We start from the raw sequence: 20,146 nt of genomic DNA on the forward strand, positions 1-20,146 counted from the left end.
AGGTCTTTTTGCTGTCACACACTCACAGAGAAGGCACTGTTACATTAAACTGTGTTTATTGGGGATCCCTGGGTCAATGAACTTTGGGTGGAAGATTCCCTGCCCCACAGCTGCACACATACAAATGGGCAGGGATACACATGACATCATTCATCTAATACGGCCAATGAGTTGGTCACACCAGAGGCAGTTCTACAGCTCAGTACTAGATAAAAAAACTCCACATACTAAGGGCTCTTTCACACGTAGCGGATCCGTATTGATCCGCTCCGTTAGCCCGTTTGGCTCAGCGGGGATTCCTCCATTAATCCCCGCTGAGCTGTCGGTGGACAGGGCGGTCCCCGCACACAGTGCAGAGACCGCCCTGTCTCTCCTCCGCTCTCCCCTATGGGAAATCGGATGAATACGGACCGTGTGTCCGTATTCATCCGATCCGTTCCGCCGGACGGAAGAAAAATAGGGTTTTCTTCCGTCCGCAAAAGCGGATCTTTGCGGATGGTTGCGGACGTTAGTGGATGCATCATCCGCTAACGTTTGCAATCCCATAGGGATACATTACAAGTCTGTAATCGGACTTGTAATAAACGGACCGTTTGTCCGTGCGTGTGAAAGGGCCCTAATACAGTACAAAGTTGTGGAAAGTGCTAGAAGGCAGAGTTCATTGAACAAAGGTCACAGACAAGACTTACTCACAACCTACAACATTGGTGAAGTGCAGTTAGGGCTCCCCAAGCTATGCTGAGGAAATGGCCACATTTTAAAGCCTGTAGGTAATGCTACAATTAGTTTGAAGAGAGTGGGATTTCCATAAGCATTAAACATGTGCAATTTGTTTAGTTCCAAATTTGTTGTTTTAACACATTTTTACAAATTCCCTAATTCCAAAATCTCAAAATTTCTGAATTTTTGAACTTCCGAAATTTTGAATTTCCGAAATTTCGAATTTCTGAATATACGAAATTTCGGATTTACAAATTTACGAATTCCTAATTTTCTGAAATTTCGAAATTTCAAATTTCCGAAAATTCGAACTTCCGAAATTTCCGAATTTCAAATTTCCAAAATTTCGAATGTACGAGATTTCGAATTTATGAATTCTGGAAATTTCGAAATTCCAAAACTTTGAATTTACGAAAATTTAAAAAGTTCGAAATTTAAAAAAATTGACATTTGGAAATTCGGAAATTCCAAAATCGGAAATTTTCTGAATTTTGGAGAATTTTGCAAAATTCTGAGAATCCAAAATCCTAAAGGCCACATTCCAGACAGGCCTGCAATCATTGGTCCAGTGAGGCCCAGGTACAGTCTCAAAAGCAACACTGAGGATTAGACAATTTAGATGGCTGCTCTAAAGACATTAGATTAAGCAGCTAAAAAATATCCATGGTGAAAAAGAATGTTTGAATGAAGAAAAGAAAATATAGTAAAAGCACCCAGAGCTGAGGGACATTTTTCGTAGAACCTCCTAATATACTAGCAAACATCCAAGGAACAGCAATTGGAGGCATTGTTATACATGACATGTTCAATGTTCAACATTTGCCAGTGTTCAATTCTCTTGTAGGAAGCAAAGGTAACTCAAATGTGCAAGAACTAGTTCAATCCTGTGTTCCTCAGTGAATGACAAAAAACATATGTAGCACATCTCTAGAATACATGCACATTTCCTGTTCTGTGCCAGAAATATAGCATGCGCCTACCTCTATTTCTAACATGACAACATATATTTTCAACGTTGAATTGCAAAGCACAATGTTTTAGCATTTCCTGCTTCATTACAGAGAATGCAGATCTCCTCATCTTATCCCCTTATCCTCATCTCCATAGCCCCTCCTTGTACACAGGCAGCGAACACAGCAAGTTATCAGTTCACATGATTTAAGCTGAAAATCAAGAAGTATTTATTGAAAAAATATTATAAAACATCTTTCAATGGTCAATTTAGAAGACCAGAAGGCTGCCAATAAAAATAAGTCATTGTTAACCACTTGACCACTGGGCACGAAAACCCCCTTAATCACCAGACCAATTTTCAGCTTTCGGTGCTCTCACAATTTGAATGACAATTACTCAGTCATACAACATTGTACCCATCTGAAATTTTTGTCCTTTTTTTCCCACAAATAGAGCTTTCTTTTGGTGGTATTTGATCACCTCTGCGGTTTTTATTTTTTGCGCTATAAAAGAAAAAAGACTGAAAATTCTGTAAAAAAAAAAAAAAAATCTAGTTTCTGTCATATTAGCAGGTTATTTCTCACACACAGCATATGCATACTACAAATTACACCCCAAAACACATTCTGCTATTCCTCCCGAGTATAGCGATACCACATGTGTGCGACTTTTACACAGCGTGGCCACATAGAGAGGCCCAACATGCAGGGAGCACCATCAGGCGTTCTGGAGCACCCAGGCCAATTTTGACATTTCTCTCCTACATGTAAAAATCATCATTTATTTGCTAAAAAATTACATAGAAACCCAAAACATTATATATGCTTTTTTTTCAAAGACCCTAGAGAATACAATGGCGGTTGTTGCAACTTTTTATCTTGCACGGTATTTTCGCAGCAATTTTTTGAACGCGTGTTTTTAAAAAAAAAACAGTTTTGTGCTTAAAAAAAAACAAAACAGTAAAGTTAGCCCAATGTTTTTGCATAATATGAAAGATGAAGTTACGCCGAGTAAATAGATACCCAACATGTCACCCTTCAAAATGGCACACGCTCGTGAAATTGCGCCAAACGTTGCTACTTAAAAATCCCCATAGGCGACGTATTGCAAGGTATTGGAGTATTGGGGGTATTGCAGAGTATGGGGGGGTATTGCAGAGTATGGGGGGGGGTATTGCAGAGTATGGGGGGGGGTATTGCAGAGTATGGGGGGGTATTGCAGAGTATGGGGGGGGGTATTGCAGAGTATGGGGGGGGTATTGCAGAGTATGGGGGGGGGGGTATTGCAGAGTATGGGGGGGGTATTGCAGAGTATGGGGGGGTATTGCAGAGTATGGGGGGGGGGGTATTGCAGAGTATGGGGGGTATTGCAGAGTATGGGGGGGGGTATTGCAGAGTATGGGGGGGATTGCAGAGTATGGGGGGGTATTGCAGAGTATGGGGGGGTATTGCAGAGTATGGGGGGGTATTGCAGAGTATGGGGGGGTGGGTATTGCAGAGTATGGGGGGGGTATTGCAGAGTATGGGGGGGGTGGGTATTGCAGAGTATGGGGGGGTGGGTATTGCAGAGTATGGGGTGGGGTATTGCAGAGTATGGGGTGGGGTATTGCAGAGTATGGGGTGGGGTATTGCAGAGTATGGGGTGGGGTATTGCAGAGTATTGCACTCATCATTATTTTTATTTTGCAGAGTATTGCGCAGGGATGGCTGGATCTGTGACTGCAATTGTCACAGATCCAGCCCACAGTGCGGCAGCTGCTGCTGCCGCCCGATCCCCCCCCCCTCCCTCTCCTCTCACACTGTACCGAACGGTACAGAGAGGAGAGGGAGGAACCAGCGTCATTACATGACGCCGGTTTGTTTACAAGTGATCGCGCCGTCATTGGACGGCGCGATCACGTGGTAAGGAGCCGCTTCCATTGGCTCCTTACCGCGATCCGTGTTGCTGCGGGTCCCGTGGACCCGCCGAGCGCCGGTGATCGCGTGTGCGCGCCCGCTCGGGCGCGCAATTGTGACTCTCTGGGAGGACGTATATTGACGCCCTCCTAGAGTTAGGGAACCGCCTTGTAGCCGTATTTCGGCTATAGGGCGGTTACCAAGTAGTTAAAGTGGATGTAAAACCACTCTCATCCTTTCTAAACTACTGCCATAGTGCTAGTTACCTGTCAAATGTCTCCCCTCTGTCTGTTATAAGAACTGAAAAACTGCAGATTCTGTGGGTGGATATGTTGTCTGGAGCTCAGTGGGTGGAGTCGTGATGTCAGTAGACTCCCCACCCACCTCTACACTCCCCTTGTCAATATGCATTTTCTCCTATGTATTCCTTACACACAATTCTGCTATGATCAGTAACATCCAGTCAAAATCCAGAAAAGTCACCACATTACTTCAGAAAAGGAGTGGGGGTGGGAATTAAAAAATAATGCCTGTCTCAGGCTAGTGCATAAGATATGTAAATAACCTGTCATTCATAGCAAGGGGGAAGAACAGACAAACGTTTTCTCCTGTTTTCCGTTTATCTCACTGAAAAAAGAAAAGAGGATTGCTCAGAGCTGGATTAACTCTTTGTGGCAAGACTGGGCACAGATGATAGGAAATCTTATACTCTACATATTGAAAACAAATTTGGGTTTACATCCACTTTAAGGCTTACATACACTTTTACTTTTTTTCCAGCATAAAGTTTGTGGACTCTGTGGAAATTATGATGGCAATTCAAACAATGATTTTAATACAAGAGGCCACTGTACTGTTGAGGATATTTTGGAATTTGGCAACAGCTGGAAGATGAAACCAACATGCAACGATGTTAAAGACATAATAGAACCTTGTGATGTTAACCCGTTCAGAAAGCCATGGGCACAAAGACAATGCAGTGTCATCCTCAGTGACACCTTCAAAGCCTGCCATTCTCAGGTAACTCTCCTATAGTGATGATCGAATCAGGAGAATCTCTATTTGTCTATTTTCCTAAATTTTTTAATGCAGATCTGGGGAGATTAGGGATGAGTAAATCTGCCCAGTTTGATTTGTATCCAGTTTTGCAATGAGTCCTTAAATTCGAATAAACTGAACCTCCCTGAACCGTACTATGGGGGGAACAATCTTGTTATACAATGTTTTGCTTTGGTTGGACTCATAATGAAATTATTTTTAGAAAAGAAGCATAGGAAGCTGGGCACTACCATTAGGGACATGTACTAATGGAAAAATTAAAATATAACATTTTTATACAGCAGGAAGAGCGCTTTTTTAAGCAGCTCCAAGGAATACATTGAGAATACACAAATCCTTTAACTCAAGCCTCGTACACACGATCAGTCCATCCGATGAGAACGGACCGATGGACCATTTTCATCGGTTAACCGATGAAGCTGACTGATGGTCAGTCAAAAAAAACGATTGTGTCAGAACGCGGTGACGTAAAACACAACGACGTGCTGAAAAAAACGAAGTTCAATGCTTCCAAGCATGCGTCGACTTGATTCTGAGCATGCGTGGATTTTTAACCGATGGTCGTGCCTACTCGGTTTTGTCCTATCGGTTAGGAATCCATCGGTTAAATTTAAAACAAGTTGGCTTTTTTTTAACCGATGGTTAAATAACCTATGGGGCCCACACATGATCGGTTTTGACCGATGAAAACGGTCCTTCAGACCGTTGTCCTCTGTTTAACCTATCGTGTGTACGAGGCCTCACAGGTTTGGGGGATATGTTAATGCTGTACATGGTGTTACAGAACAACACAATGTTCAAGGAGAGTTGGAGGGAGAAAAGAGCGCATTAGTAGAACTCACACAAAACCCAGACAGGTCCAGGATACATTTTGTGGAGGATCTTAAAAAGGCAATAAATACCAGGAGTGTGTTATGTGTGGAGTTTAGGGATGTGCTTTTCACAGAGTGCAGAGTTCAGGGGTGCACTACGTACAGGGTGCAGGGTTCAGGGGTGCACTACGTACAGAGTGCAGAGTTCAGGAGGTGCGCTACATACTGAGTGCAGGGTTTAGGGCTGTGCTAAGCACAGCGTGCATGATTCAGCTCTCCACGTCTAGCTTTAACGTCTACTTGGCTCTGACCTCTGCACCACTTTCCTCCAACTTCATCTCCCTTGTCCCTGCCTTGAGTGCAATGCAGGCAGGGATATGTGAAAATTGGTAAGGAAAGGACTGGGAAAGGGAAATAGCCTAAGGAAAAGCTATTTAAAAATAGGTTACCTATAGCAACAAATGATGATCTTCACCAAAATATGATACAACTTGAATTTATCCCAGTATCAAAATGGTATATAGAAAGTGCAGTTATTTGGAACTTGGTGAGACAAAATAGAATCATTTAAAAACATGAATTATCATGGACATAAATAACAAACGGGACTCACTTGTTACAAAACATACACACAAACACAGCACCAGTCCGGACGTGAGTGGTTCAGCCACAGGTTATATGCACCCCATCCAATATGGTTCATAAAGTATTTAGCAACATTTATTAAAAGAAGGAATAATGTATGGATCAAATAAATTCATTTGATAACACCTTCTTTAGCTAAGCCAATGGGTGCTTTTACTAGTGGCTGGACCCGGTGTGTGAGGGAGAGAAAAGAGAGAAAGGAAGGACTGTCTAAGTTTGGCCAATTTTTTTTTATATATTTTGGATATCCTTGTTAGTTAGTATGGAAGTAGGAACCATGGGCATGCACTGGTTAAGTATTGTTATTGATTAGTGACCCTGAAAGCAATATAATAAGCTGAAATTAGTCAGGCAATTCAATAAAAGTTCATAAGCATTGCATGGAGACGGTCCTGACTATGAATATCCTATTAAGTCCGTAGGTATCCAGTAATCGGAAATAGCTCTGGTTCATCAGCATTAATTTGCTTGTGCATAGACAAACCTGTCACCAGTGTAGGTAAAGCAGTATTATTAGCCAGAAGGTAAAAATACTAAAGTGCAGAGTACCTAATTGGTACTGGCATCCGGTAGCATTAAACAATTGAAGAGATGTTAATACATTACCACCATGCCGCCATTCTCATACTTATCAGTCCATTGCTTGGGCCGTAAACGCTTACTGATGGAAAGGAATATAAATTGGCCTGTCAGCTGGATGGAGGGATCATGCAGTATATCGCGATTGGCGAGCAACCCCAATAATTTGATCAGCTGCTTAGTATTTGCCAATAGGTAGAGTAGCGCTATGGTGTGGGCCCGATCCTGGTGATGATAGAGCGGCGATGGTCAGTGTATTCGGAGGATTCGTAGCTCCATTTGTTGCATCCTGCTCGTCTCACTCACGGGGAACGTAACGTGACTGGCGCGGGGTGATGACGTCAACGCGTTTCACCTTGCTTCGTGGCCTGGCTTCATCTCAGACGTTTACTCGTCACCAGTGACTGCACCTATTTTTATACAGTAATCAGCTGGTGATTATCACCTTGGGAGAAGTGAAAAGTCAAGGAACATATCTAGTCCCGTTATAAGAGATATAGGAGATGGTCCATTAAGACAAGTCTTTTAAGTTCAATATCGTTACCGCTCCATATTTGGGGGCAGACAGTCGCCATACATAAAGGCAATGCCTATCCCCATATCGACCCGGCATTACACAAGACCTAACCGATTTAAGTAGTATGTTATTCCAAAGGGTGAAATATTATGAATATACGAACATATAAGGAAAAAGAGGGCAAAATAAAGGAAAGAAGAAAATTACAGGGTAAGGGAGTGGAGACACACAACAAGGGAAACATGCATATCACCATCATTGCCTATGCCAGTAAAATGAGGACTTAGGGCCAGATTCACAGAAGAGATACGACGGCGTATCTCCTGATACGCCGTCGTATCTCTGAGATACAATTGTCGTATCTATGCGGCTGATTCATAGAATCAGTTACGCATAGATAGTCCTAAGATCCGACAGGTGTAATTGACTTACACCGTCGGATCTTAGGATGCAATTCTAGGCCGGCCGCTAGGTGGCGATTCCATTGCGGTCGGCGTAGAATATGCAAATGACTAGTTACGGCGATTCACGAACGTACGCTTTACCCGTCGCTCTAACTTTCCGTCGTTTCCGTCGAGATACGCAGCGTAAAACTGAGGCCTCGTACACACGACAGAGATTCTCGGCAGAATTCGCCGAGAAACTCGGTCAAAACCCGGATTCTGCCGAGAATCTCTGTCATCTGTACAGTTTTGGCTCGATGGAGCCGCCGAGGAGCTCGACGAGAAAATAGAGAACATGTTCTCTATTTTCTCGTTGGCCGCGTTGTTCTATAGGAGAAGGCGGCCCGCCGAGCTCCTCGGCGGCTTCATCCCAAAACGAGACGAGGAACTCGACGTGCCAAGCACGTCGAGTTCCTCTGTCGTGTGTACGGGGCCATAGGCTGCCTTCTAGGTGGACTAGCCAATGTTAAGTATGGCCGTCGTTCCCGCATCAAAATTTGAAAAATCACGTTGTTTGCGTAAGTCATCCGTGAATGGCGCTGGACTCCATTTACGTTAACGTCGAAACCAATGACGTCCTTGCGACGTCATTTAGCGCAATGCACGTCGGGTAATTTGATGGAGGGAGCATGCGCAGTACGTTCGTCGCGGGAATGCGCCTAATTTAAATGGTGCCCGCCCCATTTGAATTAGGCGGGCTTGCGCCGAGCGGATTTACGTTACACCGCCGCAAGTTTACAGGTAAGTGCTTTGTGAATCAGGCACTTACGCTGTAAACTTGCGGCGGTGTAACATAAATGGGATACGTTACGCCGCCGCTGCGCAACGTATTTGTCTGTGAATCTGGCCCTAAGTTTGAGAAGTCATATAGAATGGCACAGGAAATCAAAACCATAACAGATCCACATATTTGTCGAACTCACATTAATGCAGTGTTTCTCAATTCCAGTCCTCAGGCCCCCCCCCAACAGGTCAGGTTTTCAGGATTTCCATTATTTTGCACAGGTGATTTGATCAGTTTCACTGCCTTAGTAATCACCACAGCCTTTTCATCTGAGGGAAATCCTGAAAACCTGACCTGTTGGAGGGGCCTGAGGACTGGAATTGAGAAACACTGCATTAATGGAAGTCCATTAGATCAATTAAAGCAATTAGATAAAATGTGCATCAGTATTTTTATCAAAGGAAAAGGGTATATATATGTATAGGAGAAGGGGGAAGGAGAGAGGAGGAAGTTGAATCTCAGTATTGTGTGTACAGTATACTTATACCCACAAAAATACCAAATAATCAGACCACAAGGGGGGGACGTGTAGGGAGTTTAATAAATAATCAATTAAATAGAGGGGATAATAAGCAAGGATAACAATGTAGGCTATACATACAATGTTATAGCTTAGCCATGTCAGGAGTCCAAGAAGACCTGTAAATTCAATTCAGTATTTAGGCCAATTGGCACTAGTGATTTTAAACGATAAACCCACCATTTCTCCTTTTGTAGGAGAATGCGATCATAGTCGCCTCTTCTATTTGGTAATTTTAGGGCATAAATGCCCTTAACAGTTAGTCCCTTGGAACTCCGGCCATGGCATTGGGCAAAGTGCTTTGCTAATGGTTTTTCTGGTGTCTTTTCCTTGTCATTTATCTCCCTCAAGTGCCCACCAATGCGTATTTTAAGAGATCTTTTTGTCTTGCCAACGTAGATATTTGGACACGGACAGGTGATTATGTAAATGACACGAGAAGAGGAACAATTTATTGGGTTCCTAATTTCAAAACGAGCCATGTCCATGGGCATCTGAAAATGTTGATGTGCGATGCACATACGGGCATATCTGGCATTTGTTGCACAGAAACATGCCAAGAGTTCGTGGATAGTCAAAGAACCATGTTGTTTCTGGTTCTCTGACAAATTCGGACTGAATTAGCAAATCTCCAATGCTCTTGGCACGCCGTGCAACAAGTTTAGGTGAATCACTGACTATCCGAGCCAGATCGGGTGTATTTGTCAGTATGCCCCAGTGTGACCTATCTATTTTTAGTTAGGAGGTCATGTCGATCTCTGATTGCTGCTCGTTTCTTAGCCTTCTTAATTTGGCCATGCAAGTATCCGCGTTCGCGGAACCTCGCATATAGCTCCTGACTTTACCGTCTATAGTCACGCATGTTTGAGCAGTTCCTCTTAATAAGTAGGAACTGTCTTACCGGAATTCTGTTTTTCAGCCATTGGGGATGGTGGCTTGTTGCGTATAGTAAGGTATTCGCTGCTGTGTCCTTACGGTAAGTACAGGTACTGAGTTGGCCTTGATTCATGAGAATCTGTAGGTCAAGGAAGGGCAGTTTTTTGGTATCAAATGTGTGGGTGAGACGTATATTTCGTTCTGATTAAGTTCCAACATAAATTGGTGCAGCGAATCAGTTGTGAAAGCTGTTCTTGTAAATACAGAAAGTGTTTGAGTTTACAAGTAACAGTGGTGGACAGGGAGCGGAGGGAGAGTCAGAGCTGGGTGCGAGGCAAGATTCAGCTCACGGGCCTCGTGTTTGATGCATATGGTATGGGGACACTTCTCAAGGGTCCCCCCAAATACATACTAGACCCTTAAAGGGGTTGTAAAGGTTCATCTTTTATTTTCAAAATAGGTTCCTTTAATCTAGTGCATTGTTGGTTCACTAACCTTTTTCTTTGATTTCCCTTCTAAATGCTTTTTTTCTTTGTCTGAATTTCTCACTTCCTGTTTCTCCTCAGTAAGCTGTTCTGGCTGACTAACCCCCAGCCAGAATGGCTCGGATGATGGGGGCAAATTTACTGAGGAGAAACAGAAAGTGAGAAATTCAGACAAAGAAAAATAACATTTAGAAGGGAAATTGAAAGAAAAGGTAAGTGAACCAACAATGCACTAGCTTACAAGCCCATTCGCACAGGGGTGACTTGGGATCCCGACTTAAAGTCGCCCGAATTCGCGCTGTTAAGAAAATCAATTGAAATAAATGTACAATACTGAAGTCGCTCCGACTTCACAAAATATTCCTGTACTACTTCAATCCAACTTCTAGGCAACTTGTATCCAGTGATTTCAATGAAAGTCGCCTCAGAAGTCGGATCACTGTCTTTACTGCAGCGTCTTTTCAGAAAGTGAAAATAGTTTTTAGGGTAAACCCCTCCCACAGAGCTGATTTTAGTTTGATTGGCCACTGGAAAGTCGCCTGTCCTGGAGACGACTTGAAGTCGCCTTCTAAGTCGCCCCAAGTCGCGCTGTGGTGCATGCTTGAGTCGCGTCCAGGTCGCCCCTGTGTGAACCGGCTCTTAAGGAAACTATTTAGAAAATTAAAAACAAACCTTTACAACCCCTTTAAGGGTGTTGGCTTGTCCCTTTTCTATCTTTGGATGTCTGTGATGAAATAAACATACTTTGACTCCTAAACCTACGGTGTTACACTATTGTTCTCCATAAGCCTAATACATCTGATGAAGCCATCAAAATCAGCACATAATATCATCTTGTCAAAATACGGTATCAGCTTTAAGACCCTTATGTCTTATGTCTTCATGCTGTTTTTTACAACAACAAAAAAACAAGCTTGTATGGAAATGTTATTTACCAGCAATTAAAACAGCATTTTTCTTTCTTTGCAAATGTTAGTTTTGCTGTAGTACATGGTATACATTGTATAGGGGCTCCACTTCACAGGCAGGTCTTTAGGCATCCTCCAGACATTTTTTTTTTTAAAGGAATTTGGCATTTTTTATGTTTAACTTTAAAAATTCATCAAATCACTGTCTCCTCAAAAAACTTTTTTTGCATTGACATGTCCTCCTTTGTATATAGAGAAGTGCTAGGTATAGATTATTTACACACGGTACCTTCGTCCCATCAAGATTTAGAATATGTATTTGGAAAGAGGCTGGGGTTTGGACTTTAATGGTACCATATATCAACTGATTTCCAGTCAAGATTAGAAAAGTATAAAGAAAGTTTTATTACAAAAAAACATGTACAAAATTTACATATTTATAGAATAAAGTTCTTTAGTCATAACAACTATAGAGTGCCTAAAAAACATCCCATCATCATAGATAGAATATCAACATCATCTAAATTATATTATATTTAAAAAAAAGCTTGACATGTTTTGCGGTTTCTTATATCACCCGCTTCTTCAGGAGCATTACCCATACATACAATTTGTCTGATGATGTATAAAAGGTTGTCATGAGACTATAAATAAAGAGAAACTAAATTAATAACATAAACACAATGTGAATACAAATCGTAAGCAATCAGATAAAATAGGAGAGGCATTTACCCAGCAAAAAAAAACCCTATAGGAAGGACCACCCAAAAAAGTCTCACGATGGGAAGCAGTAACTGAAGCTCCCAGGAGGCCGGGGCAGGGTGACTGACCCACCCCGGACGACATAAGAAATCCTGAGAAAATATCCACATAAGGTATATACCTAGTTGATAGATATAGGTAACAAGTTGTAAATATATTCACTAACCATCAGTTGATATATGGTACCATTAACCCCCCTGGCGGTATTCCCGAGTCTGACTCGGGGTTACATTTTTGTGCTGCAATCGGTAACCCCCGAGTCAGACTCGAGCTTGCCTCGCTGAATCCACAGGCATTGTTTATTTACCTTGTCCCTGGATCCAACGATGCCACCGCGCTGTGTGAGCGAGCGGGTGCTCGCTCGATTCACACAGTGCCTCTGTGTGCCGCCGATCTCCGTTCCCTGCGACGTTACGACGCACGGGGGCGGATAACGGCGCCAAATTCAAAAATGTAAACAAACACATTACATACAGTATACTGTAATCTTATAGATTACAGTACTGTATGTAAAAAATACACACCCCCTTTGTCCCTAGTGGTCTGCCCAGTGTCCTACATGTTCTTTTATATAATAAAAACTGTTCTTTCTGCCTGCAAACTGTAGATTGCTAATAGCAACCAAAAGTGTCCCTTTATGTCAAAAATGGTTTTAGAGCAGCTAGAAAACAGCAATAATAAATTATAATCACTTGCAGAATTGTGCGATAGCGATTTGTGGGGAAATTCGTCAATAAAAGTAATGACAGCGACAATTCTGCAACTGAGCAAATTTCAGTGATTTTGAGTTGATTACATTATTGAATAATTCTTATTATAATTATATTATTATTTGTTATAATTATTTATAATTATTTATTATATTATAATTTATAATTTTGTTTTTTAAAAAAATTCATACCGGGATGTCTACTAGACTCTTGTTTGGTCAGATTTAAGTGAAATAATCATACCGCTAGGGAGGTTAAAGTCCAAACCCCAGCCTCTTTCCAAATACATATTCTATGACCTCCTTTGTCTATATTCTTTGAAAATGGTCAGAATTGATTTTAACATTTCGGCACCAGTTGATTTGGATTAACATTCAGTACTTCTGAGCTGTTTGGTGAGTGTCCTAAGAAATGCATCCAATTCAGCTCAACCCGTAGAAATAATAATCCATTAGTCAGTATAACAGTTTCTGCATATGTATTTTATGTGTATATTTCTGTTTGTCTGGCATTCAGCTTCAACTTAACTATAATGATTCTGGCTGGACAGATCTATGATCAGTCATAATGATACATCCAATAATTACCAGCTGTTATATCACTTTCAAATTTAATAGGATCATATCCTGAGTTTAGCAGCTTTCCAAATAGTGTTTCACTTAAAATTGCACTGAAAGTGCACTTGGCAGTGCAGTCGCTGTAAATCTGAGGGGTAGATCTGAAATGAGGGGAAGCTCTGCTGATTTTATTATTCAATCATGTGCAAGCTAAAATGCTGTTTTTTTTCCCTTGCATGTCCCCCTCGGATCTACAGTGACTGCACTTCCAAGTGCACTTTCAGTGCAATTTCAAGTGCACTTTCCACTTGTAGTTTGCACTTGTAGTGCAAAGTGGATTTGCCTTTAGTAAATAACCCCCACTGTCTCTGGTTCTATGTCAGCTCTTGATCATTCATTTGCTCATTCAGTATGCTGTAGTAAATAAAGTTAGATGGCTGAGGACCCTGTATTGATCTTGATAACAGACCACTGGAGCATTGAGCATAAGACACTGCGGGTACCAGTCTTATGCCTCGTACACACGGCCAGTCCGACGGACCTTAGATAGAGAATCTGTTCTCTATCTTTTCGACGGACTCACAGTGGACTTTTGCATGGTCAAAAGTCTGACCGTGTGTACAAGGCATTACAGTAACATTCTGTTCAATTTTTATGAGCCTGCCTAAAACTGATCTTGTATTTTCACAAGATGATATTATGTGCTGATTTTGATTGCTTCATCAGATGAAGTAGACTTATGGAAAACAATAGTGTCCCACCATAGGTTTAGGAGTCAACATATGTTTATTTCATCACAGAAATCCAAAGAGAAAAAAAGAACACTCCAACACATTTCAGGAGCTACAGGTTTCCCACTTAATCAGGGATTAAACACCTGGTTTAGCCATACTCTTATACCGTTAAAGGGGTTGTAAACCCTATTTTTTTCAGGGGTCTCCCGGTGGTGCTATCAGCTTCTCACAATAATCACAATTATGACAAATCACGGCTTGAACTATCTTGCTTTGCATTTAATGAGTCTATGTCATATATATATTTTAACCACTTAAGGGCCGCCTCCTGCACATATAGGTCGGCAGAATGGCACGGCTGGGTACAGGCACGGACCTGTACGTTGTCTTTAAGAGCCCAGCCGTGGGTTGTGTGCGCGCGACCCGGTCTGAAGCTCCGTGACCGCGCCCGCGGGACCCACGGACCCGATCGCCGCTAGCTGCTATAAACCAGGTATCCATCTTATCAGTGAGCGGTCCAGTTTATGATAATAGTAGTCTCTGAGGTCACCATTGTCGGGCGAGGGCCCCCCTCCCGCCGCTGTCCCGTGCCCTGCGGGACTGGCAGTAGTGGCGGAGGCGATTGGGTCCTGTCTCCTGTTTGGTATGGATACGAGTGAGGGCAATATGGCCCCCACCCATCTCCATACCATAGTGAGCCCATAGCTCTTAAAGGGGCATTTTGTTTTGTTTTTTTCAAATGACAATTTTTTTATTGCATTAAAGTCCAAATATGAGATCTGAGGTCTTTTTGACCACATAACTCATATTTAAGAGGACCTGTCATGCTTTTTTCTATTACAAGGGATGTTTACATCCCTTTTAATAGAAATAAAAGTGACACAAATTTTTATTTTTTTAAAACAGTATCAAAATCAATAAAATAAAGTAAAATAAATAAGAAAAAAAAAGGATTTTGTTTTTAAAGTGCCCCGTCCCGATGAGCTCACATGCGCAGAAGCAAACGCATACATGAGAAGCGCCCGCATTTGAAAACGGTGTTCAAACCACACATGTGAGGTATCGCTGTGATCGTTAGAGCGAGAGCAATAATTCTAGCCCCAGAACTCCTCTGTAACTAAAAACATGCAACCTGTAGAATTTTAAGCCACTTGCCAGTCAGGCATCTGGGCAGAGCCTGATATTATTGTCAGGATCTTTGTAGAGCCTGGATTGGCTCTGCGATGTCAGCTGACAATGGACTTTTGCCTGCTTTTAGATGAATCTGGGTCACAGTGTAGAACTAATTAAAATAGCTTTGGCCATACTTCTCCTTTAATCTCAGTCTAGTTGTAGAATAGGCATGATTTTTAGAGGGGGTGGTCTGTTCTTTTTTAATGGTATACTGTGTCTAAAGTATGTGTTGTTTTTTTCTTATAATTCTTATCTTAGAATAAATTAATAATGCTCTGTGATAATGAGCTCCATTCACAAAAGCATATGGCATGTGGTATTTAGGTGTCTGGACACATTTCCCTTAAATATCTCATACGATTCTGAAATTGTCAATTCACTATGCTCTTGTGCTGTATTTACTGCAAAACTCTCAATACTGTCAGTGAATACTGCATGCAAAGGGGTTAAAGTCAATTCACAGAAGAAAATAAATAATTAAATGCACAAGGAAATTAAGTAGTGGTCCAGGCATGCAATATTTAATAATGTAAAAATATAATAGCCAATTTTGAGTAGTTTCTGCCAATTTGAATCAGTTCTCTCAACAGTCATGCATAGAAACCTGAATATGGAATTATGGAAATCATTGGAGTTGATTTAGGGTCCTTTCACACTAGCGGACTGTTCGTCCGCTCATTACAAGTCCGTTAACGGACTTGTGATTAATCCCTATGGGAACGCGTCCGTTAGCAGATGGAGCATCCGCTAGCGTCCGCGTCAGTCGGGATCCGCTTTTCCGAACGGAAGAAACCCTATTTTTCTTCCGTTCGGCGGAGCGGAACTGATGCAGACGGACAGACGGTCCGTCTGCATCAGGTTCCCCATAGGGGACAGCGGAGCAGATACAGGGCGGTCCCTGCACTGTGTGCGGGGACCGCCCTATCCGCCGACAGCTGAGCGGGGATCCCCGCTGAGCCGACGGAGACACATGGAGCGGACCCGGAAACGGTCCGCTCCGTGTGAAAGAGCCCTTACTTGAAAGTATAACTAAATGAAAAACGTATTTGTAGTTTTGGATAGAGTTTAGAGGGATTAAAACACCTGTTGGGTTTTTATTGCTGTCTGTGCCCCCATTAGGGAGATTCATTCTCTCTATATGTCCTGTTTACCATTATCATTGAAGGCAAAAGTAAAAGAAAATACCAAAATTTGGGTTGTCCCCAGAAAAGTAATAGAGGGGAAAATCTTCCAATGACACAGATGGCAAAAAAAACTGACAGGGGTTATAACCCTTCCTGTACTCTATCCAAAATGAAAAAAAGAAGTGAAGAAGAAAAAAGGAAGGGGATATATTACGATACGATTAATAATGCAGTAATGATGAGAAAGAGCGTATCTTAAAAAAATTACAAAAATATTTTATTAAATACACAATATATTAAAATTTGTGATCCAATCAGGGTCAAAAATTGTAGTGGTCATCAAATTACAAAGTTGCAGTTTAAAGCATACAGAAATCGCATATTCCCGACATGTTTTGCGATTTTCGCTTCTTCAGGGGAAAGCAATATCCATTCAAATGTTTTTAACTACTGTAAGTGAAACAAAAACATTCCAGTTAGCCAGTGGTTAACTGGAATGTTTTTGTTTCACTTAGTTATAAACATTTGAATGGATATTGCTTTCCCCCGAAGAAGCGATCTACAATTTCAATGCTTTTGTCTGGGATTAGGTGCCTAGGATAATGGGTGATTCTATAAGTGCTTGGACTAACTAGAAAACAAGTGTTGTCTATAGTTCCACTTTAAGGCAAATGAGGTAAAGCTTCACTTTACAAAGAATATCCAATCACATGCAAAGAAAAAAAAATTTTTTTGCTTGCATATGATTGAATGATGGAAGTCAGCAGAGCACCCCCTCATTTGCTAAGCTCTGAAAAAACTGCACTTGCAAAATGCTTAGCCAAAGCGCCCTTAGTAAATACACCCCATTATTTTGCCAGATTTTTGGAGACTTTTTTGTGAATATACAAGTATATATATTATTTGCTGCAAAAATCCTCCCAATCACTCCAAACAATACAATATACATGGGGTCCCCGGGTTACAAACCCGTTGGGGACTTTCCTCCTGTTTGTAGATCGAAAAAGTTTGTAAGTTGGCCGCGCATGCGCAGACCGGCAATTACGGACATTTCCGATGTTTTCCGATGTTCCGTCGAATGCCGTTCTGCTCACGGCCAAGTCGGGGACCCCCTGTACATGCATATCACAATGGTCTAGTCTCTTGTTAGAACGATTGCCATATGTAGTGGGAATACTTTACTTATTCACAAATATTTTTACAGGTACAGTAAAACCTTGGTTTGCGAGCATAATTCGTTCCAGAAACATGGTACAGATTCTGCGGCGATCTATTGCCGGAAGTGGGAGAAAATACCTGTATTAGACAGATATCTGATCCCCCGGAAAGGTGCCAAATGTGACATCGGAGGGAGGGGGGAATCCGATCAGCAGAAGTTCAATTTTTGGGTGGAACTCCACTTTAAATGTGAAAGCTGTGGAATCATCCTGTTCACAATTTTCACGACAATCAACATCTGCATATTTCATAGTGATTGGATTAAGGTGTCTGAGCTACTTGTGCAAACATAAATGCTGGGATATCCTCCTGACATGTAATAAAACTGAAAAAGGGGTTGAAGAAGCTATAAAATGTATTTAAAGAGTATGTAAACCCAACATTTAATAATACTTATTTACTGCTGTACCATTTACTTGTATGCTAAGTAGCCTGTTCTTTTTGAATTGCTTCCTTTGTATGAAATCCCTGGTGTTCCTTGCAGCCCCTCTGATTTTCTTTTAAAAAAAAATAACCACACTAAGCAGTTGAACTCTAGCTGTGCTGGGAACTCAGTGTGGGCTCCTCCAATGATCAGACTTGACAACCCCCCACCCCTCCCAAGCACCACCTTTCACTGGGAAGGTCAATGTGCTGCTGTTTCTCCTCCCCAGCTCTTATGCAGCTTAGAAGAGAGGGAAGAAATGGAATGAGATCATTTATAAAAAAACATTTTTTTATATTTATGCGTTAATGTTTTGCCTTTCATCTTTATTTTAAACTGAATTGTTGTTTTATAAGGTGAGGGTTTACCATCAGCATTACAGTTGATTGTGACTAAATGCCGCTATCTAGCCAAACCCTTCTATGTAATTCTGTATCAGCTCTCTGAACAGTTCTAAACACTATCAGGCTTTTATAAGATGTTCAAGGTACTTGCAACAAAAAAAGTTAAAGTAGTGCATTGCCTTTCAGATTTTTTGCTTATTATTATATTAGTTAAAATTGATGAATCTGTGAATCAAATTACAATGATTTCTTGCCTTTGTGTTTAAAGGTGGATCCCAGTAGTTATTATGAAGCATGTGTGAAAGATTCATGTGCTTGTGATGAAGGAGGAGACTGTGAATGCTTTTGCACTGCAGTAGCCCAATACGCTCAGGCTTGCCTTTCTCACTGTGTCTGTGTGGAGTGGAGAACTCCTACTCGTTGCCGTAAGTGTCTACAGCATTTTAGAGTATTGATGATTCACGTAAAAACACTTTTTGAGGCCAACATATAATAATTTTAATATTTTCTTCCATTTTTGCATCCCAGCCGTTTTGCACTTTGTCACTTTTATCTCTCACTTCTAAGCTAATAAAGGAACACCATTTCCTCAAGAGCAGGAAGAGGAAAGCCACATTTTTTATTTACATTCTGCTTTAAAGTGTATCCAAGCCAAATACATGTTGTCTGCAGAACAGGAAGTGGGAGTAAATCTCTCTACTGAAGCCCAGGATAGCAAGATAAAAGCTTCCAGGGGTTCTAAACCTTCTTCACTCTATTCCAAACTGAGAAAAACATTTTGGCTAGACATACGCTTTATTACTGCAGGAGTCAGGGCAGTGGGAGAAATTACCCCAAGGTTTGTTGAACTGTGGGGAACTATGCATGAACAGGAACCTGGCATTTAACCTATACAGTGATATAGAAGTAAGGATAAAAACCCCTATAAAAGACCCAGTTTCTGTCCTTTCCATTGCACCCTCTAAGGCCGCGTACACACGACAGGATCGCCAGAGGAGAACGGTCTGAAGGACCGTTTTCATCAGTCCAAACCGATCGTGTGTAGGCCCCATAGGTTATTTAACCTTCGTTCAAAAAAAATGAGAACTTGCTTTAAAATTGAACCGATGGACGCCTAACCGATAGGTCAAAAACGATCGTTAGTACGCACGACCACCGGTTAAAAATCCACGCATGCTCAGACTAAATGAGGGGACGGGAGGGCTCGTTCTTGTAAAACTAGCCTTCGTTATGGAGATAGCACATTCATCACACTGTAACAGACAGAAAAGCGTGAATCGTCTTTTACTAACACAGAGTCAGCAAAAGCAGCCCCAAGGGTGGCGCCAAAGGCTTTGGCCTTCCCCTTTATAGTGCCGTTGTACGTGGTTTACGTGTCCGCGTTCTGACACGATCGGTTAATTAACCGATGTTGTGTAGGCGCGACGGACCATCAGTCAGCTTCATCGGTTAACTTAAGACAACTGTCCTTCAGACCGTTTTCATCGGATGGACGGATCGTGTGTACAAGGCTTTAGTATCTTTAAATAGATTTTACTGAAAGTTTATTTTTGATTTACCTGTAAAGCTGGGTACACACAGATCAAAATCCGGCCAGTGCAGCAGGGATCAGACTAATTTTGATCTGTGTGTGGCCCTCCCTGTTCAACAGAAACCGATGATTAGATCAGCATTTGTCGAACAACCCTATTCTAAAAACATCATCAATCAACAGCTGCAATGCTGATCAGGACATTCTGACAGTGGAGAAGTCCCTGCTCTCGGAATACAACAGCACAGTGGGTAGGTCATTCTGCACGCTGATTAAATGGAAATAAAAACGAACTGTTTACCCAGCTTATTACACAATACTCCATGCTAAATACCTAAGCAACACCTTTAAAAGCTTATTGTGCTGTATTTA

The 20,146-nt window shown here is 41.7% G+C and overlaps 1 protein-coding gene across 1 annotated transcript in view; it reads left to right on the forward strand.

Moving 5' to 3' along the window:
• LOC120916787 (mucin-2-like) overlaps nucleotides 1–20,146 on the forward strand; it is a 211,395-nt gene that overhangs the window by 91,206 nt on the left and 100,043 nt on the right. Inside the window, exons 13-14 of the mRNA XM_040327724.1 lie at nucleotides 4,350–4,589; nucleotides 18,512–18,668. Coding sequence (XP_040183658.1) covers nucleotides 4,350–4,589; nucleotides 18,512–18,668 — 397 coding nt within the window. The remainder of the gene's footprint in view (nucleotides 1–4,349; nucleotides 4,590–18,511; nucleotides 18,669–20,146) is intronic.

The sequence above is a fragment of the Rana temporaria genome, chromosome 11 (assembly GCF_905171775.1).
Source record: "Rana temporaria chromosome 11, aRanTem1.1, whole genome shotgun sequence".
Classification (NCBI taxonomy): domain Eukaryota; kingdom Metazoa; phylum Chordata; class Amphibia; order Anura; family Ranidae; genus Rana; species Rana temporaria.